This window comes from Bos taurus, chromosome 18, assembly GCF_002263795.3.
Source record: "Bos taurus isolate L1 Dominette 01449 registration number 42190680 breed Hereford chromosome 18, ARS-UCD2.0, whole genome shotgun sequence".
NCBI lineage: Eukaryota > Metazoa > Chordata > Mammalia > Artiodactyla > Bovidae > Bos > Bos taurus.
The window spans coordinates 60,483,115-60,505,386 of NC_037345.1; the positions used below are offsets into that span (position 1 = coordinate 60,483,115).

The following is a 22,272-nucleotide window of genomic DNA, read 5'->3' on the forward strand; positions in this document are numbered from 1 at the left end:
CATGTGTCATCATGCCCATGGTTTGGTGGGGACAAGAGCAGTGCCAGCACCTCATAACATGAGAGCTTGCAGAACGCATGAGAGAGGGTACCTAGCACACCCCGAGGTGAACTTCCTAGAGGAGTAATACTCAGTGACTTCTCTCCCAATGGATGTGCTCCAATCTCACCTGCCTGGCACCACAGATCAGAATCACAGCAAAGACTCAGATCTGGGAGCTCTATTCCACAATGCAGGGAGCAGGCACCCCCGAGAGAGGGCACTAACAACCACAGAACAAGAGGGAAACAGCCCGGAATATCCAGCGCAGGCTCTGGTCACAGCTAACAGCAATCAGAGCACAGATCAACAGAGGATAAAGGCACAAACCTCTGGACCAACCTCACCCACCAAGGTGCAGATATCAGAAGGAAGATTAACTAGGTGGCTGCACCCTTCAAAACAAAGATCACATACAGAATGCAGGACAATATGAGATGGCAAAGAAATACCATATAGGGGAAGAAACAAGATAAAACCCTCCAAGGACCAAGGAATTAAGAGGTGATAGGCAATCTAATGATTACTTTTTGCTTTTAGTCATCTTAAGTGGAGACACCAAGCACTTTCACAAATCCTAGGTGCCTAGTATTTCTTAAATCCACTTCTTGCCACACATGTTTCTGAGAATGTGCTATTAGATGTTTCAATCTAAGAATCATAAATGATAGTGACAGAGTCTAGTCAGAAACTGAGGACACATAAGACAGTGTCCAAAGAAGCTGAATACAAATAAGATAAACTTAATTACAGTACTAGTTTTAAGAAATTAAATAAGAAGAGAGACTTTAAAACTATGATTGAAAGAGGGAACTCTACTCCTTGCTCTGTGGAGACCTAAATGGGAAGGAAATCAATAGGACGGTAAAGACTAGAGATCTCTTTAAGAAAATTAGAGGTACCAGGAATATTTCATGCAAAGATGGGAACAATAAAGGAGAGAAACAGGATGGACCTAAAAGAAGAAGATATTAAGAGAAGTTGGCAAGAATATATGGAAGAACTATACAAAAAAGATCTTAATGACTGAGATAACCACGATGGTGTGGTCACTCACCTAGTAACAGACATCCTGGCATCCAAAGTAAAGTCGCCTTAGAAGGCATGACTACCAACAAAGCTACTGCAGGTGATGGAACTCCAGCTGACCTATTTCAAGTCCTAAAAGATGATAATGCTAAAGTTCTGCACTTGATAAGCCGGCAAATTTGGAAAACTCAGCAGTGGCCTCAGGACAGGAAAAGGTCAGTTTTCCTTCCAATCACAAAGAAAGGCAATGCCAAAGAACGCTCAAACTACTACACAATCTCCCTCATTTCAAACAGTAGCAAAGGCTCAAAATTCTCCAAGCGAGGCTTAACAGTATTTGAACCGACAGCTTCCAGATGTTCAAGCTGGATTTAGAAACGGCAGAGGAATCAGAGATCAAATTGCCAACATCCCTGGGATCATGTAAAAATCAAGAGAGTTCTGGGGAAATGACGACATCTGCTTTATTGAATCTATCACAGCCTTTGATTGTGTGGACAAGAAACTGTGAAAAATTCTTAAATAGATGGGAACACCAGACTACCTTACCTGCCTCCAGAGAAATCTGTATGCACGTCAACAAGCAAGAGTGAGAACTGGACATGTGACAATGGACTGATTCCAAATTGGGAAAGGAGTACATCAAGGCTGTACATTGTCAGCCTGCTCATTTAATTTATATGCACGGTACATATTGTGACATACTGGGATGGATGAAGCACAAATTGGAATCAAGATTTCAGGGAGAAATATCCATAATCTCAGATATACAGATGACACCACCCTTAGAGCAGAAAGCAAAAAGCAACTGAGGAGTCTCTTGATGAAACTGAAAGAAGAGCCTGAAAAAGCTGGCTTCAAACTCAACCTTCAAAAATCAAAGATCATGGCACCGGTCAGATCGTTTCACAGCAAACAGTGGGAGAAACAGTGGAAACAGTGAGAAACTTTATTTTTGGGGGGTTCCAAAATCACTGCAGATGGTGACTACTGCCATGAAAGTAAAAGACGCTTGCTCTTTGGAAGAAAAGCTATGACCAACCTAGGCAGCATATTAAAAACCAGAAACACTACTTTGCTGACAAAGGTCCATCTAGTCAAAGCTATGGTTTTTCCAGTAGTCATGTATGGATGTGAGAGTTGGACCATGAAGAAAGCTGAGTGCTAAAGAACTGATGCCTTTGAACTGTGGTATTGGAGAAGACTCTTGAGAGTCCCTCGGACTGCAAGGAGATCACACCACTCCATCTAAAGGAAATCAGTCCTCAATATTCATTGGAAGGACTTAGTGAAGGTGAAGTTCTGATACTCTGGCCACCTGATATGAAGAACTGACCCACTGAGAAAGACCCTGATGTTGGGAAAGATTGAAGATGAGAGGAGAAGGGGACAACAGAGGGTGAGATGGTTGCATGGCATCACTGACTCGATGGACATGAGTTTGAGCAGGCTCTGGGAGTTAGTGATGGGCAGGGAAGCCTGGCCTGCTGCAGACCATGGATCGCAGACTCAGATCGACTGAGCGACAGAACTGAATTGACTGATATGTATAATTGATCCTCTTTGCTGTATAGGAGTACAAAATTCGAAAACAGCTCTATTCCAATTAGAACTTTTAATAAAGATTTCTTTATATAATCTAAAAATTGTCATAGTTTAAATCAACCATTAATAATGTAGTGGAAAATGTGCTAAGATTTTATGTCAATTTATTTTAAAATTCTATGAGGTAAGAAAACACAATAAAGTATTTTAGCACGTTAGAATTGGGGCAAATACAGTAAAGATATTTAGTATGAGATCATATAAGGTAAAGAGAAACTTTCAAGTCAACCTGAGATGTGCATTGTTTCATTTTTACCAGGTTTTGCTTTCTGCAGTGAAAAATTACTTGAATTTGAAATTTACTTAGAAGGTCCTATGTGTCGCTCCCAGTGGATAGGAAATTATAAATCAGAGAACAAAAACCTGTCCCTAGTATTCCTGGAAATTTGGCAGTTTGTCTACCACTCGACTCACACATTTCTGTCTAGAGGTAAAGGACTGTCATACAGTTACTCAGAAATGGGCAGAGTTTTCCTAGGGCCCCCAAGAAATCAAAGAGCAACAAATGAACACAGTTTGTCACAAGCCAAGAGCAGACTTTTAGGTCACACTGTGATGGAGAAAAGTAATCACTGGAAATAAATGCACGAATGATTTCAGAGACAGAGAATGGGGCAGGTGATACATTTCTATCACAGTAGCAGAACAAACCCAGGTTTTCGAAAACCATTTCCATTGAAGCAAATTTCCCAACATCACGTGATGAAGGATGAGTTCCTCGCTGCTCCTTGGACCTCTCATCTGAGTCATCATCTCCAGCCATTCATACCTACCTGGGTAAATGGCTGTTGTCTCCATTCTCCTCATATTCCTAGGATCCTTCAATAGCTCCAGAAAGGTGACCAGGTCCACCTTAGAGACAAGCCCTGGTGATCAGAGAAAGGAATATTTGTGTCGTTAGAGATTCATCAGTATCGAATCCAATATGTATTCAGGTGAGACGAGAATGCATTTTCTTCTAGAAAACGATTTCCTGAAATACTTTATTCAAAGCCGCTATACAATACTAACACACACCTAACAATCAGGTCCCGAGATTCTGGTCAAGTAGTACTAAGGCAAAAATAAGTAGTGTCAATGTGAGATTAAGAGAGGGTGCAACTATTTAATACCACAGAACTTACACAATTACCAGTAACCTAGAATGAAGGACGCAGAGTACATCAAGGAAGAAAAACATCACCAGCACAACGATTCATCATGAAGCCTTTCTTTCTAAACTCAGAAATAACGCATTATCCCCTAGAGAGCACAGATCTAAAAATACTGTGGTAAGCAGAAAAGTTCAGAAGACATTCTAGAAATGACGGAACAAAACCGCAGTGGGTAGATAAGGGATTCTGGAAGGCAGTTATCCTCACCCAAGGAGGCCAGGTTCCTGTAGTTCTCTACCATCACGTCCCTGTACAATTTCCGCTGACCAGGGTCCAGGCATTCCCACTCCTCTTGAGTGAAGTCTATGGCCACATCCTGAAACATTAGCCGTCCCTGAAATACAAGGTACAGTGCCAATAGGCTGTGGGAAGTCTTCCTAATGTGATCCAAGATGCAAACGGCAACTTCAGAGACCTGGTCATGATTTGGTGGCTTGGCTGGTATTATAAAATATATTTTTTTACACAGTTTTCCTATTTATCCAATTTCTAATGTGAAGAAAGGAGGATGAGTTATGATCCACAAGCCATTAGAGAAACTATTCTCATCTGAAAAAGCAATTATAAAATAATCAGGGCAACATTAGCATATTTATTCCATGATTCAGGAGCAGACCATGGCCATGTTTTAAGGCCATCAGGATGGCAAAAGTCTAACCATGAGGGGTTACTTTCAGAGACGACGAATAAGCTTTGTCTACATGTACCATAACCTTAAGTAATGCTCATATACTTTACCAAAGTAACAAAAGATTTTACAAATGAATGTAAATCACTTAAAGGCAAAGAAATTCATAATCTCTTCTTGAAAGCTGCATTCTAAGAAAACTTTGTTCTATTAACATAGAGATTAGTCTAAATTCCAGTCTGCTACCAGCTTACCAGATAGCAAACAAAAGCTGTTTATCGGTTAACCTTAGAAAAATCTTTTCCATAAATCATTAAGTAGCAGTATTCTTCCAAAGGCATCAGACTGAAACCATAGAAGGCATGTTTAAATCTGATTAAACTGCAATTGACAGTGTAGCCTGGTCACTGCTGTGACTTCTAACACTTGAACATGATAAGTAGAATTATAGTTGACCAGATTTTATTAGGGCGTATCAGATCTATATGAACTTCACATAATTTTAGGATATCTATATTGGTAAAATCCACCATACAGTATAATCTGAGAATATTTATCACCCGTTCAACAGGACTTCCCATGTAACTTTACATGTCCAATGAACCCAGGTAGTTTAATAGCTCCCTGGGATGTCTCAGGGGCCCTCCGAAGCATTTCAAAGTCAGCTAGAAGTCAAATCATTTAGGAAGCTTTGTAAACAAATATCAAAAGGGGTTATAGCACTCAGTCAGATAAGATCTGAGTAACAGGCAAATTTGGCCTTGGAATACGGAATGAGGCAGGGCAAAGACTAATAAGAGTTTTGCCAAGAAAATGCACTGGTCATAACAAACACCATCTTCCAACAACACAAGAGAAGACTTTACACATGGACATCACCAGATGGTCAACAGCGAAAGCAGACTGATTATATTCTTTGCAGCCAAAGAGGGAGAAGCTGTATACAGTGAACAAAAATAAGACCAGGAGCTGACTATGCCTCAGATCATGAACTCCTTATTACCAAATTCAGACTTAAATTGAAGAAAGTAGGCGAAACCACTACACCATTCAGGTATGACGTAAATCAAATCCCTTATAATTATACAGTGGTAGTGAGAAATAGATTTAAGGGCCTAGATCTGATAGAGTGCCTGATGAACTATGGAATGAAGTTCGGGACATTGTACAGGAGACAGGGATCAAGACCACCCCCATGGAAAAGAAATGCAAAAAAGCAAAACAGCTGTCTGGGGAGGCCTTACAAATAGCTGTGAAAAAAAGAGAAGTGAAAAGCAAAGGAGAAAAGGAAAGATATAAGCATCTGAATGCAGAGTTCCAAAGAATAGCAAGAAGAGATAAGAAAGCCTTCCTCAGCAATCAATGCAAAGAAATAGAGGAAAACAACAGAATGGCAAAGACTAGAGATCTCTTCAAGAAAATTAGAGATACCAAGGGAACATTTCATGCAAAGATGGGCTCGATAAAGGAAAGAAATGGTATGGACCTAACAGAAGCAGAAGATATTAAGAAGAGGTGGCAAGAATACACAAAAGAATTGTACAAAAAAGATGTTCACGACCCAGATAATCACGATGGTGTGATCACTGACCTGGAGCCAGACATCCTGGAATGTGAAGTCAAGTGGGCCTTAGAAAGCATCATTAAGAAAAAAAAAAAAGAAAGCATCACTACGAACAAAGCTAGTGGAGGTGATGGAATTCCAGTTGAGTTATTTCAAATCCTGAAAGATGATGCTGTAAAAGTGCTGCACTCAATATGCCAGCACATTTGGAAAACTTAGCAGTGGCCACAGGACTGGAAAAGGTCAGTCTTCATTCCAATCCCAAAGAAAGGCAATGCCAAAGAATGCTCAAACTACCGCACAATTGCACTCATCTCACATGCGAGTAAAGTAATGCTCAAAATTCTCCAAGCCAGGCTTCAGCAATACGTCAACAGTGAACTTCCTCATGTTCAAGCTGGTTTTAGAAAAGGCAGAGGAACCAGAGATCAAATTGCCAACATCTGCTAGATCATGGAAAAAGCAAGAGAGTTCCAGAAAAACATCTATTTCTGCTTTATTGACTACGCCAAAGCCTTTGACTGTGTGGATCACAATAGATTGTGGAAAATTCTGAAAGAGCTGGGACTACCAGACCACCTGATCTGCCTCTTGAGAAATCTGTATGTAGGTCAGGAAGCAACAGTTGGAACTGGACATGGAATAACAGAGTGGTTCCAAATAGGAAAAGGAGTATCTCAAGGCTATATATTGTCACCCTGTTTATTTAACTTCTATACAGAGTACATCATGAGAAATGCTGGGCTGGAAGAAGCACAAGCTGGAATCAAGATTGCCGGGAGAAATATCAATAACCTCAGATATGCAGATGACACCACCCTTATGGCAGAAAGTGAAGAGGAACTAAAAAGCCTGTTGATGAAAGTGAAAGTGGAGAGTGAAAAAGTTGGCTTAAAGCTCAACATTCAGAAAACGAAGACCATGGCATCTGGTCCCACCACTTCATGGGAAATAGATGGGGAAACAGTGGAAACAGTGTCAGACTTTATTTTTCTGGGCTCCAAAATCACTGCAGATGGTGAGTGCAGCCATGAAATTAAAAGACGCTTACTCCTTGGAAGGAAAGTTATGACCAACTTAGATAGCATATTGAAAAGTAGAGACATTACTTTGCCAACAAAGGTCCATCTAGTCAAGCCTATGGTTTTTCCTCTGGTCATGTATGGATGTGAATGTTGGACTTCGAAGAAGGCTGAGCGCAGAAGAATTGATGCTTTTGAACTGTGGTGTTGGAGAAGACACTTGAGAGTCCCTTGGACTGCAAGGAGTTCCAACCAGTCCATTCTGAAGGAGATCAGCCCTGGGATTTCTTTGGAAGGCATGATGCTAAAGCTGAAACTGCAGTACTGTGGCCACCTCATGGGAAGAGTTGACTCATTGGAAAATTCTCTGATGCTAGGAGGGATTGGGGGCAGGAGAAGAAGGGGACGACAGAGGATGAGATGGCTGGATGGCATCACTGACTCGATGGACGTGAGTCTCAGTGAACTCCGGTGATGGACAGGGAGGCCTGGCGTGCTGCAATTCATGGGGTCGCAAAGAGTCGGACATGACTGAGCGACTGAACTGCACTAAACTGAGATTCTTTGGCTGGCAATACTGTGTTTTCTGTCATTCTGATGTGTCAGGAGGACAACGGGTTCCTTGGGATCATGATTATGGGTAAGTGTAAACAAACCCGTTCAGAAGTTAAGCTTTTCAAGTCCAAAGAAACAGCATTTCAGGAAAGAGACAGAACAAACAAACAAAAGGACTTTGCCTCTTACCTCGGAATGAGTCATTTCTGACTCCTTGCTTTCCTCTTCCTCTGGGCTTCCTTCTCACGTAAGATCAGTCTTGGGAAGTGACCCCTGAGTGTTGAAAATAGACTGTTCAATACCTAGAAAAACACACCGAGCTCCCTGTCACACAGCCCCACACAGAGGGAGGATCTCAACAGGTACAAAATACAATCCTCTACGGCCACTGACACAGCAGGGATTCTGGAACACAGAATCAAACGAGGTGTTTTTCGTTTTATTCTTTTCTTCAGAACTCGCGGCCCTTCCTGTGAAAACTACACGTTCTAGGCTGACCCTCCCCTTCAAACCTTAGGCGAGACCCTGACCAAACTCCATACAGAATAGAGCCTCCTTCACTTCTTCGTGGATCAAGGACTTAGGGGTTGGGCAATGCCGGACTTTAAGCAGCGGTCTCTACAAGTTAGAAGGTACAACTGCCAGAGAAGGACGTGGACTCTAGAACGATATTAACAGGAAGTGGACGTGGACCTCAGGGTCCCGGCAGCTAAGATAAAGGACTTCAGAACGTCTCACGGTGATGCGAGGACACACACTGGGGACGGGAAAATGGGGACGGTAGTTTGAATGTTCACAGAGACCCCCCGAAACCAACGTGTGAAGGACAAAAGGCTGTGGGACATGGAATCGAGTTTTAAACCAACAAAACTCACCAGGACACTCTGTCGCTCATTTAAACGCAATTCCAGGTCTGCAGGATACTGCGCACGCGTGGGCGGAAGAATCGGTACAGAGGAAGGTGAGCGCGCTACGCTGCGGCCAAAGATGGGCGACGAAAGGGGAGCGGGTGGGACGAGGCCGGAAGCGCAGGTACTTATGGGCGGGGCCAGTGGGGACGGGGCCTTGCCTCCCCTCAGCCCCGCCCCTCTCGGTTTTGGGTCTGTTGGTCCTTCTGTCCAGCTGTGCTTCCTTTCTCTGCCTTTTGATGCCTTTAAATCTCTTTGATTTCCTCTAGAGCAGAGCTGCTTCCTGCCTGTTCTAAGTTAGTGTTTCAAACAACTTAAGGCAAAAGAGAAGAATTTTGAGAGCTGCCTCTATGGAAAGCCGAGATGTTTTCAGCAATTTGAAAAACGGGGAAAATGCAAAAGCCCTTTGTGTGAGTGTATGAAGATGGGTGTCTCCTCAGTGACGAAAAGCAGAATGTAACCACTCAGATATTCCGTTGGGAGGAAGCCTCAGTAATTGTAACCAGAGACCTGCTTACATCAGGGAAGCTGGCTTTTCTCTTAGGAAGTGATTCCAGAAAGAAAGAGGGAGACCGGAATCTACATCGTCGTTTATAACGTAACCACAGAAATGATATACCGTTACTCCTTTCAGAATCTGTTGATACACAGATTGCCTCTGTTAATTGTTGCTGCTGCCGCTGAAGCCACCAATTGCCCTGCTTCTTCCAAGACTGAACAAGTTTCCAAGAAGCAGGACTTTTTGTGCTAAAAGTGGGCACGAAACTAGGCAAATGGGACGCGTGGATCTCATCGACTGCTCTGCACTTAGCTTCCCAAACACCCTCCCCTACTGTTGGCTTTCTTTCCTAACCTCCTCCTCTTCACCCAGTCCTTGAAAGGATAATCTGGAAAAGCGCTAACACAAGACAGGAAAAATAGTGAGGGGCCCACAGACCATTGTATCCCAGGAGAGTACACCCTTCTCTTTAAATGTGAGATTAGCAACTTCCCTGGTAGTCCAGTGGTTAAGATGCTGTGCTTCCACTGCAGGTTATTGGGTTCAATCCCTGCTCGGGGACTTAAATCTCAGAGTTGAAGTTTTAATCATTTCTTACACAGAAAGCATTAATCATTACAATATAAAGAAAAATGAAAAAAAAAAAAGAAAAGAAAAATGTATGTCAAGGTAATAAATTGCTTATTAAAGAAAATGTGTTTTGGAGCATCCCCAGCAGCCCAGTGGTTAAGACCCCACCTTCCGATACAGCATTGTGGTTCATTCCTTAACCAGGGAACTAAGATTCCACATGTTTTGGGGTGTGAACAAAATGAAAAGAAAATATGTTTCTTAAGTATCTGTGAGTGGGGACAAATTCTAAGTAGAGGATATTGATACTGATTTTCATGATAAAAGTATCAGTAGGTCAAATCTCACAGTTCTCTGCTGGAACCTCTGGTTCTGAATATGACTTTGGTCACGAAGAACTAGGAGAATATTCTCTAGGGAGTTGGCACTAAGGTGTACCTGCTATTGCAGACTACAGTGGAAATTATGCGGGAATTTCTATCTATCAGACACTGAATCCTAACTATAAACAGGGGGTATTTGCCTCAAGATACTTTTTGAGAAGTTCTATGACATTTCAGACAATGAGGTATGAACATTTCACCTTTGTAAGATGACAGATGGAGAAATTCTTGAAAACCCCTCTCAGGTGCTTTGGCTCCATTTCTCTACTCATAATCTAAATGGAGGCACAGTTCAGTGGTCTCAAGAATAGGAAATAACTCGTTTTTGGTAGAAACACTTCTCATGGATACAAACTATACAAGCAGACACATGAAATTCCCTTCCTTTGTCAGACCTCAGTATTTACTACAGCTTCCTTGTGAGTCCCTGTCTGTCTCCAGGGGCCAAAGGGAATAGAACCTTCCTCAATCATTTCAAGAGTCCCTTTGGAGATGATTAATTGTTTTATCATTAGCAACTGAGCCATAAAGATTTTCACAAATAATCTCAGTTCTCCAAGCCTGTCTCACATCGTAGATACAGGTGAAAAGATAATTCCAGTTGTGAGGGGTCATGAGGTCACAGGATCACAAACCCATATCTAGGGGTCTGGCTGCCTCCCTCCCTGTCACAGGAGCAGCTTGATGTGACCAGTACTCTGAACCCAATATCTGGGCTATGTGAGGATATCAAGTGAGTATTTTCTGTTTCAGCTTGTGGGCAAGAATCTGCAAGAAAAAGGTGCTTTTGGGAGTCTGGGTTGGTGACCATTCAGGAAAAATGAAGTGTTCTGACTCAAAGTAATACAGTGCCAAAGGAACACTGGAAGCAGGAATAATTCAAAAATGTAATGGAGCTATTAAAGAGAGATTAGGTGCTACCAGATGTCAGTTCGCAATGTCTCCTAACATCATATCTCAGTGTAATTCTTTTTGAAAAATATTTATTTATTTGGCTGTACTGAATCTTGGGAGAAGGCAATGGCACCCCACTCCAGTAATCTTTCCTGTAAAACCCCATGGACGGAGGAACCCGGTGGGCTGCAGTGCGTGGGGTCGCTAAGAGTGGGACACGACTGAGCGACTTCACTTTCACTGTTGACTTTCAAGCATTGGAGAAGGAAATGGCAACCCACTCCAGTGTTCTTGCCTGGAGAATCCCAGGGACCGGGGAGCCTGATTGGCTGCCCTCTATGGGGTCGCACAGAGTCGGACACGACTGAAGTGACTTAGCAGAAGTAGCAACAGGATCTTACTTGTACTATATGGGATTTAGTTCCCTGATCAGGGATTAAACCTAGGCACCTCCCCCAAGTCCTGACCCCCCACCCCCCACCCCCTCCCTTGGCGAAGCTAGCATTGAGAGCCAGGTGTCTTAGTCACTGGACCACCAAGGAAATTACAGTGTAATTTTTGTGACAGTGATTGTTATTTTAGAATCCATGTGATATGAAACCTAATGTTTAGTCTAACTAATGACTGGAATTGCAGAGATAAATGGGAAATCATGGAGTAAACCCTCACCCATTCAAGTGGCAGCTACTTTGGGTGCAGTGAGCAGTGGGCCATTTGCAACACACCAGAGGGTAACCCTGGCCAGAGTTCCTAAGTTGCCGCCACAGCAGTTGCCTGTTGGAAGAGGGTCCCTGTGAGAAAGGAGAAGTGAGGAGCGGGGCATGAGGCTCCAAGTCCCTGAACAAGGCACCAAAAATACCATGGTCTGGGTATGGGTTGGAACAGAATTTACAGACATGGGACAATACGGGTCTGGTTTTTCAGTTTCTGCATTCTAAGACCCTCTTTGGTTTTATCTGCTCTTCACTCTTTGGGTAACCACAACCTTGGCAGAAAGAATCATTTTAACTATTTAGTATATGCTCTGTATCTTTCTGATTGTTTTTATCAGAGTCTTGAAAGTGCAAGAGAAATAACTAAAAATCAGTAATGTTGCTCTTGTACTTTTTGGCACATATTTTAACAAATAGCCATTAAATGGCAGAGCTTAAATGTTACTTCAGTTTACGCACTTTAGACTTTAACTAATAAAACACAGACAGATTCACAGAGATAACTCTTAAGTAAAGTTGATAGAAGTTTCTGTAACTGTAAAGAATACTAAAGACAAGAAAAGTTTTAGCCACTCAGTCATGTCCCATTCTTAGTGACCCCATGGACTCTAACTTGCCAGATTCCTCTGTCCAAGAAATTCCCAGGCAGAAATACTGGAATGGGTAGTCATTCCCTTCCCCAGAAGTTCTTCAGAAAAACAAAGCAAAAAGAAAAGAAAAACAAGAAAAAATTCATCATGTTAATATTTTCATATACACAGTTCAGTTCAGTTGCTCAGTCGTATCCAACTCTTCGTGATCGCATGGCCCACAGCACGCCAGGCCTCCTGGTCCATCACCAACTCCCGGAGCCTAGTCAAACTCATCTCCACAGAGTACAGACATACACTCAAATGGGGCTATATGCTCATTAGGAGGAAGAGAGAAACATTTTCATGTCACTAAACTCAGGCAATTTTGAATGTAGTAAAATGTACATAATGTTAGAGGACAATATTCTTTACTTGCACTGAGCTGTATTTTAAATTTTAATACAGTTGAGCATAGATTAGGACTAATAAGATTCTTGTAAACATTTTGGAAAACACAAAACTGTGATGAGACTCTGTGATGTGAGCATGAAGTGTACTGGAAAAGATCAGACCTGGGCTTGGGATGAAAACCGCCACTCCCAAAACCCAGCATCTCTGCTAAACACACATGAGTGTTCATTTTCCAAAGCAAAAAGAAGGTAAGAAGACAGGAAGTTACTTCGTTAATTGTGATAGTTTAGGCACATCCCTCATTTTTCTTTCCAAGACACTTGTTCAAGTGAAAAAAAAAAAAAAATTCATAGCATGGGAATCTCACAGAAACACCTAAACCAGTGAACATGAGTCATGGGGTAAGAAGCACATGGAAGAATCCATTATCACTGCATGGGTATTTTGGCACTACTATGGAATATATGATCTGAATCTATCATTAAAAAATCTTAGTTCAGGGACTTCATGATGACCCAGTGACTAAGACCCTGAGCTCCCAATGCACGGAGCTCTGGTTCTTTCCCTGATCAGGAAACTAGATCCCACATGCTGTAGCCAAGAGTTTACATGTCACAACCAAAGAAGCCAAAAATTACAAGGAAGACTGAAGATCCTACCTGTGACAAGAAGACCCAGTGCAGCTAAATAAATAAATATTTTAAAAATGTGTTGTATGCAAATTTCATCTCATATATGCCCTCCCTGATCTTAGCCTAGCGTTGCGGTCCTTTAATGGACCGCATTAAATGGTGATCTGGAGTTAACGACAAGAAAGTAAAAGAGAGAAGAGGCTGATATTCCCTGGTTTATGCAGAGAACCAATAAAGGCCTTGACAAAGGGCTTCTACAGCTCACGAAGGCACAGGGCATCCTCTCAAGGAGGTCTTAAAAGCCCAGGAGAGAAAGTGAGCTCGGCAGCTTTCCATGCTCCAGAGAATTAGCCTGAGGGAGAGAGACAGAGAGAAAGAAAAGAAAGAAAGACACAGGGACCCAAGCTCTGATGGAACAAGGGTGCTTTAATGATCTTTGTGTGAGCATATATAGGCTATTAAGGAATTTCTTTGACAATGATAAAGATCAGACAACCAAATGTATAGTTATCGATACCAAGGAAAGAAGGAATTAACAATGGTCATAAGGTCAGAAGACAACCCATATCTCAAGAGGGAGGGTTGTGACTAGGCAGATTTACCAAAGGGAAAGAGTTTATTGAAGGAAATCCATGCATATGATTCATCTCATTATCTCAGGCCTGGGAGCAGGACTGAACTGGTGTTATACTATAATACGACTTTTACACAGCAATATTTTCTACCATAATCCTAACCCAAAAAAAGATGAGAAATGACCCACACACCATTTCAAAAACTATTCTGATCTGGAAAAGAAATGATAAAATAATCAGAACACCATGGGCATATTTATTTTTGAGTGCTGTATTTGTATGACACAGGATGAATTGTCTATCAAGGAAACAGTTAATATTTTTAAAAAGCATACTCTGACCCAAGAGTTCCTGAGTGGGAGAAATGTGCCATGTATTTTAACAAGCTTAATTTTTTTCAGAGTACTGTTAACAAGCTTCTTTTAACTAGTGATGTTCAAAATTCTGCTCCATAAGTGACCATTTTGAATAGTAATGAAATACATTAGTAAGGTAAGTAATTCATACTTACTTTTGAACTTGAAGTGTTTTACAAATTTTACAGTTCAAATATGATAGACTCCTCAGTAGCAACAATCATTTTAACTACTTAGGATATACTATGTATCTTTCTGAGAGTTTTTACAGAGTCTTGGATGTGTAACTGAAATAATTTAAAATCAATTATGTTGTTGTTCCACCTTATTGCAAATATGTAGCAAACACTCCTTAAACAGCTTAAATTTACTTCACTTTATGTACTCTAAACCTGAATAATACATAGACAAATACATAGGGACAATTCTAAAGAAAGTTCATAAAAGTTTCTCTAGCTGTGAAGAATACAAAATACAAGAAAAATAACTGATCAAATCATATGAACATTTTCATGCATACATATATTAAAGTGAACTATATATTCATTTCACTAAAATGAAACAATCTAAGGCAATGGAAAGTATGTAAGAACAATTTTCAAAGGTTAGGATAAATAAAAATATTCATGAAATAATGATGGCTTTTATATAAACCTTAGGTTTCTGCCTGCACACACATATGCACACATGAAGACACTGAAGGTAAAGGCAACCTTCCCTAAGTAACAGATCTTTTGGAAGAAACATCTTTAATCCAGCTTTTTTTTTTAAACTCAAGTATACTTTACATTTATGGTGAAACAAACATTTACAAATTGTGCATGAATGCATGCTAAGTCACATGAATCATGTCTAACACTTTGCCACCCCATGGACTGTAGCCATCCAGACTCCTCTGTCCATGGGATTTCCCAGGCAAGAATACTGGAGGGGGTTGCCATTTCCCTCTCCAGGGGACCTTCCCAACCCAAAGATCAAACCCAGTTCTCCAGCTTTGGCAGGCGGATTCTTTACCACTGAGCCACCTAGGTTCACTGAAAACAATTTTTTCTCTTTAGTAAAAAATAATCAAAAACACAATATGAGAAATAGTCTACATTTTATTAGCAAATATACCATGACACCTATTTAGAACACATTTCCAGACCTATGTGAAGAAACTGTAAACCTTTACTGAAGCACATAATGTCTGAAAATCACAAGTTTTACTTGGAAGATGTGGTGACATAAAGACTTCAGTGACTGCAATTTCAGAAAAATTAAAACTCAAAACAAAAATGGATATTTCAAATAAAAGTCTCAGCTGTATCTAGGACAGCCAACACAATTTTGAATTTAAAAATGAAGAAAACCTAAATAGAGGGAAATTACAGACTTCTGTAATTATAATCTGTAAATCTGTAATTCTGCCAAATTACAGATGAAGTTATCACTGTATAGACTAGTGAAACTTCAAAATAAATGAAGCAAAATAGCTACAAGGTAGCCAAAGAAGCTCACCTAAAGAAAGACTTAGACATTATTTTGAACAATAAAATAGAAGGTAAACACAACAAAATATTTTCTAATAATGCAACAGGTGAGGTATTCCAGGTAACAAAAATCAGAGGGGGAAAAAAAAAATCAAAGGGCATAAAGGAAAGACTTAGGTTTCAGCGTTGTGTAATAAAGAATTTAGGGACTTGCCTGATGGTCCAATGCTGAAAACCTGCCTGTCAAAGCAGAGGACATGGGTTCCATCTCTGATCAGGGAAGATCCCACATGCCTTGAAGCATCTAAGCTAGTGTGCCACAACTACTGAAGCCCACCTGCTGCAGAGCCTGCCAGTTATTAATACAATGACTGAACCTGTGCCTTAGAGCCAGAGCTCCAAAACAAAGAAAGCCCAAGTGCATCAGCAAAATCCCAGTATAGCGAAAACTAAATTAATACTAAAACTAAAAAAAAAAAAAAAAGAATTCGGTAGGCTTTGGTCCCCAGGTTGTGGAAGTTTGTTAACTACTCTTGGAATTTAAGTTTTTTTTCCCTTGGAATTTCCTTAGTGACTGAAGTGGCTTTATTACTCTCCGTGGGCCCTGATTATTTATGCTAACAACATGACCTATGGTGGGCCCCTAGTTTAATAAGGGGATGACTCAGGTTGTGAGGCTGGCCGTTTCACAAAGACCAAGGAAGTGACTAGATGTTTGGGGCTTTGAGCCAGGTGAGCTTATTAGCCCAACCTCTAAGAAGTAGAGAATGCTGGAGATGTTATCAACCACGGCTATGTAGCTAAAACCCAATAAAAACTCAAGACTTAAAAAGCTTGAGTGAGCGTCTTTGGCTGGCAATACTGTTTTCTGTCACACTGATGTGCCAGGACGGCAATGGGCCCCTTGGGATGAGGACTATGGTAAGTTCAAACAAACTCGTTCAGAAGTTAAGAAGCTTATCAAGTCCAAAGAAACAGCATTTCAGGAATGAGAGACTGAACAAACAAACAAACAAAAGGATTATGCCTTTTACCTCAGAACGAGTCATTTCTGACTCCTTGCTTTCCTTTTCCTCTGGGCTTCCTTCTCAGGTAAGATCAGTCTTGGGAAGTGGCCCCTGAGTGTTGAAAATAGGCTGTTCAATACTTAGATAATCACACCGAGGTGCCTGTAACACAGCCACACACAGAGGGAGGTATTCAACAGGCCCAACACACAATCCTCTACGGCCACTGACACAGCAGGGATTTTGGAACAGAGAATTAAACGAGGTGTTTTTAGCTTTATTCTTCTCTTCAGAACTCGAGGCCCTTCCTGTGAAAACCACACGTTCTAGGCTGACCCTGACCTTCAAACGTTAGGCGAGACCCTGACCAAACTCCATACAGAATAGAGCCTCCTTCACCTCTTCGTAGATCAGGGATCTAGCGGTTGGGCAATGCAGGACTTTAAGCAGCGGTCTCTACAAGTTAGAAGGTAGAACTGCCAGAGAAGGACATGGACTCTAGAACGATATTAACAGGAAGCGGACGTGGACCGCAGGGACCCGGCAGCTAAGCTAACAGACTTCACAACTTCTCGCGGCGATGCGAGGACATACTGGGGACGGGGAAATGGGACGGCAGATTGAACGTCCACAGAGACCCCCGAGACCTACGTGTGAAGGACAACAGGCTGTGGGTTGTTGTCCTAAAACGAAATCCGGGTTTTAAAGAAACAAACTCACCAGAACTCTCTGTCGCTCACTTAAACTCAATTCCGGGTCTGCAGAATACTGCGCACGCGCAGGCGGAAGATCCGGTACAGAGGAAGCTACGCCGCAGCCAACGGGAAGCGAAGTAAGGAGAGAGGGCGGGAGGAGGGCGGAAGCGCAGGTACTTATGGGCGGGGCCAGTGGGGACGGGGCCTTGCCTCCCCTTACCCCGTCCTCTGTTAGTTTTGCGTCTGTTGGCCCTTCTGTCCAGCTGTGCTCCCTTTCTCTGCCTTTTAATGCCTTTAAATCTTTGATTTCCTCTGGAGCAGAGCTACTTCCTGCCTGTTCTAAGTTAGTATTTCACACAGCTGAAGGCAAAAGAGACGAATTTTGAGAGGTGCCTCTATGGAAAGCCGAGATGTTTTCAGCAAGTTGAAAAAAACGGAGAAAATTGAAAAGCCCTTTGTGTGAGTTGTGAAGATGGGTGTCTCCTCAGTGAGGAAAAGTAGAATGTAATCACTCAGATGATCCGTTGGGAGTAAGCATCATTAATTGTAACCAGAGACCAGCTTACCACAGGGCAGCTGGCTTTCCCTTTAGGAAATGATTCCAGAAAAAAAGAGGGAGACCGGAATCCACATTATCGTTTATAACGTAACCACAGAAATGACATACCGTTACTCCTGCCAGAATCTGTTGATACACATATTGCTTCTGTTATTGTTGCTGCTGCTGAAGCAACCAATTGCCCTGCCTCTTTCAGGACTGAACAAGTTTCCAAGAAGCAGGACTTTTTGTGCTAAAACTGGGCACGAAACTAGGCAAATGGGGCCTGTGGATCACATAGACTGCTCTGCACTTAGCTTCCCAAACACCTTCCTCACTGTTGGCTTTCTTTCCTAACCCCCTCCTCTTCACCCTGAAAGGATAATCTGGAGAAGAGTTAAGGCAAGACAGGTAAAACTGTAAGAGGCCCACAGACCACTGTGTCCCAGGAGAGTACACCTTTCTCTTTAAATGTGAGATTAGCAACTTTCCCTGGTAGTCCAGTGGTTAAGATGCTGTGCTTGCACTGCAGGTTATGTGGGTTCAATCCCTGGTTGGGGAGCTAAGATCTCAAGAGTTGAAGATTTAATCATTTCTTACACAGAAAGCATTAATCATTACAATATAAAGGAAAATGAATGTCAAGTTAATAAATTACTTATTAAAGAAAATGTGTTTAGTAGCTTCCCTGACAGCCCAATGGTTAAGACCCTACCTTCTGTTGCAGAATTGCATTTCCTTCCCTAGCCGGGAACTAAGATCCCACATGTTTTGGGGTGTGAACAAAATGAAAAGAAAATATGTTTCTTAAGTATCTGTGAGTGGGGACAAATTTAGAGGATATTGATACTGATTTTCATGATAAAAGTATCAGTAGGTCAAATCTCACGGTTCCCTGCTGGAACCTCTGGTTCTGAATATGACTTTGGTCACTAAGAACTAGGAGAATATTCTCTAGGGAGTTGGCACTAAGGTGTACCTGCTATTGTAGACTACAGTGGAAATTATGCGGGAATTTCTATCTATCAGACATTGAATCCTAACTATAAACAGGGGGTATTTGCCTCAAGATACTTTTTGAGAAGTTCTATGACATTTCAGACAATGAGGTATGAAAATGTCACCTTTGTAAGATGACAGATGGAGAAATTCTTGAAAACCCCTCTCAGGTGCTTTGGCTCCATTTCTCTACTCATAATCTAAATGGAGGCACAGTTCAGTGGTCTCAAGAATAGGAAATAACTCATTTTTGGTAGAAATGCTTCTCATGGATACTAACTATACAATCAGACACATGAAATTCCCTTCCTTTGTCAGACCTCAGTATTTACTACTGGTTCCTTGTGAGTTCCCTGTCTGTCTTCAGGGACCAAAGGGAATAGAACCTTCCTCAAGCATTTCAAGAGTCCCTTTGGAGAGGATCAGTACAAACTTTTAGTTCTTTTATCATTAGCAACTGAGCCATAAAGATTTTCACAAATAATCTCAGTTCTCCAAGCCTGACTCACATCGCAGATACAGGTGAAAAGATAATTGCAGTTCTGAAGGGTCATGAGGTCACAGGATCACAAACCCATACCTAGGAGTCAGGCTGCCTCCCTCCGTGTCACAGGAGCAGCCTGACGTGACCAGTACTCTGAACCCAATATCCGGGCTATGTGAAGATATCAAGTGAGTATTTTCTGTTTCAGCTTGTGGGCAAGAATCTGCAAGAAACAGGTGCTTTTGGAAGTCTGGGTTGGTGACCATTCAGGAAACACGAAGTGTTCTGACTCAAAGTAATGCAGTGCCAAAGCAACACTGGAAGGAGGAATAATTCAAAAAAATGTAATGGAGCTATTAAAAAGAGATTAGGTGCGACCAGATGTCAGTTCCCAATGCCTCCTAACATATCTTAGTGTAATTCTTTTTGAAAAATATGTGTTTATTTGGCTGTATTGGATCTTTGGAGAAGACAATGGCACCCCACTCCAGTACTCTTGCCTGGAAAATCCCATGGACGGAGGAACCTGGTAGGCTGCAGTCCGAGGGGTCGCTAAGAGTCAGACATGACTAAGCGACTTCACTTTCACTTTTCACTTTCATGCACTGGAGAAGGAAATGACAACCCACTCCAGTGTTCTTGCCTGGAGAATCCCAGGGACGGGGGAGCCTGGTGGGCTACCGTCTATGGGGTCACACAGATTCGGACACGACTGAAGTGACTTAGCAGCAGCAGCAACTGGATCTTAGTTGTGCTATATGAGATTTAGTTCCCTGATCAGGGATCGAACCTAGGCACCTCCCCCAAGTCCTGATCCCCTCCCACCCCCCACCCCCGCCCTCGCCGAAGCTAGCATTGAGAGCCAGGTGTCTTAATCACTGGACCACCAAGGAAATCACAGTGTAATTTTTGTGACAGTGATTGTTATTTTAGAATCGAAGCGATATGAAACCTAATGTTTAGAGTAACTAATGACTGGAATTGCAGAGATATATGGGAAATCATGGAGTACCTTACAGAAATCATACATTTTGGGGGTTACGATATGTGTGCCAACAGTACCTCCATGAGTAAAAAATCTATAGGAATGGTATTTATTAGAAACAGTGTATAGAGTTGACAATTGTGTGCTTAGTCCATCAGTCGTGTCTGACTCTTTGCAACGCCATGGACTGTAGCCAGCCAGGCTCATTTATCCATGGAAGTCTCCAGGCAAGAATAGTGGAGTGGGTAGCCATATCCTTCTCCAGGGGATCTTTCCGATCAAGGTATCGATCCCTGGTTTCCTGCATTCTAGGCAGGTTCTCTACCATCTGAACTACCAGAAAGCAGTAGAAATACTTTCTCTGAGTCTGGAATTTATAAAGTGCTTAACAGAGACATTATATCCTATTGAAAAATCCATAATTGGGTGATTTGGGTCAGACCATTTTCCAAAAGTAACTTCAGAAATGGGTTTCAGATGGCAGCTATCAGGCATAAAAGCATAGTGTGCCCTATTCTCTGATTTGAAAATATTCTCAAAATTTATAGTTGTATAACTTCATTTTACAAAATAAAAATCACTTTCTTAAAATGTCATTTTCTTTAAATGTGATAATATTTCAGATATCTTGACTTCCACTCAATACTTTTGATGTCACATTAATTAACAGATCAGTTTATGATTTGGAATTCAGTTCAGTTCAGATGCTCAGTCGTGCCTGACTCTTTGCAACCCCATGAATCGCAGCACACCAGGCCTCCCTGTCCATCACCAACTCCCGGAGTTCACTTAAACTCATGTCCATCGAGTCGGTGATGCCATCGAGCCATCTCATCGTCTGTTGTCCCCTTCTCCTCCTGCCCCCAATCCCTCCTAGCATCAGTCTTTTCCAATGAGTCAGCTCTTGGCATCAGGTGGCCAAAGTATTGGAGTTTCAGGTTCAAAATCCTGCACTCAATGTGCCAGCACATTTGGGAAATTCAGCCCTGGCTACAGGACTGGAAAATATCAGTTTTGATTCAAATCTCAAAGAAAGGCAATGCCAAAGAATGGTCAAACTGAAGCACAGTTGTTGCACTCATCTCTCATGCCAGTAAAGTAGTGCTCGGAATTCTCCAAGCCAGGCTTCAATAGTATGTGAACCAGAACTTCCAGATGTTCAAGCTGGATTTAGAAAAGGCAAAGGAACCAAAGGTCACATTGCCAACATCCCTTGGATCATAGAAAAAGAGAGTTCCAGAAAAACCTCTACTTCTGCTTCATTGACTATGTTAAAGCATTTGTGTGGATCACAAGACAGTGTGGAAAATTCTTAAAGAGATGGGAAAGCCAGAACACCTTAGCAGTCTTCTGAAAAATTAGGATGCAGGTCAAGAAGCAACAGTTAGAGCTGGACATGGAACAGACTGGTTCCATATTTTGAAAGGAGTACATCAAGGCTGTATGTTCTCACATTGCTTATTTAACTTAAATGCAGTGTTCAGTTCAGTTCAGTTCAATCGCTCAGTCGTGTCCGACTCTTTGCAACCCCAGGAATCACAGCACGCCAGGCCTCCCTGTCCATCACCAACTCCTGGAGTTCACTCAGACTCACGTCCATTGAGTCAGTGAGGCCATCCAGCCATCTCATCCTCTGTCGTCCCCTTCTTCCTCCTGCTCCCAATCCCTCCCAGCATCAGAGTCTTTTCCAATGAGTCAACTCTTTGCATGAGGTGGCCAAAGTATTGGAGTTTCAGCTTTAGCATCAGTCTTTCCAAAGAAATCCCAGGGCTGATCTCCTTCAGAATGGACTGGTTGCATCTCCTTGCAGTCCAAGGGAGTCTCAAGAATCTTTTCCAACACCACAGTTCAAAAGCATCAGTTCTTCAGTGCTCAGCCTTTTTCACAGTCCAACTCTCACATCCATACATGACCACAGGAAAAACCATAACCTTGACTAGCCAGACCTTTGTTGGCAAAGTAATGTCTCTGCTTTTGAATATG

At 41.9% G+C, this 22,272-nt stretch overlaps 1 protein-coding gene across 3 annotated transcripts in view; it reads right to left on the reverse strand.

Moving 5' to 3' along the window:
• LOC618456 (zinc finger protein 345) overlaps nucleotides 1-17,360 on the reverse strand; it is a 33,568-nt gene extending 16,208 nt beyond the window's left edge. For all 3 annotated transcript variants that reach the window (XM_059877239.1, XM_059877238.1, XM_059877237.1), the window contains exons 1-6: nucleotides 17,309-17,360; nucleotides 16,616-16,699; nucleotides 8,472-8,817; nucleotides 7,786-7,869; nucleotides 4,035-4,161; nucleotides 3,447-3,539 (exon numbers count right to left, since the gene is read on the reverse strand). In XM_059877239.1, the coding sequence (XP_059733222.1) occupies nucleotides 3,447-3,539; nucleotides 4,035-4,161; nucleotides 7,786-7,800 (235 nt within the window). In that variant the 5' untranslated portion in view covers nucleotides 7,801-7,869; nucleotides 8,472-8,817; nucleotides 16,616-16,699; nucleotides 17,309-17,360. The remainder of the gene's footprint in view (nucleotides 1-3,446; nucleotides 3,540-4,034; nucleotides 4,162-7,785; nucleotides 7,870-8,471; nucleotides 8,818-16,615; nucleotides 16,700-17,308) is intronic.
• Nucleotides 17,361-22,272: the final 4,912 nt, after the last annotated feature.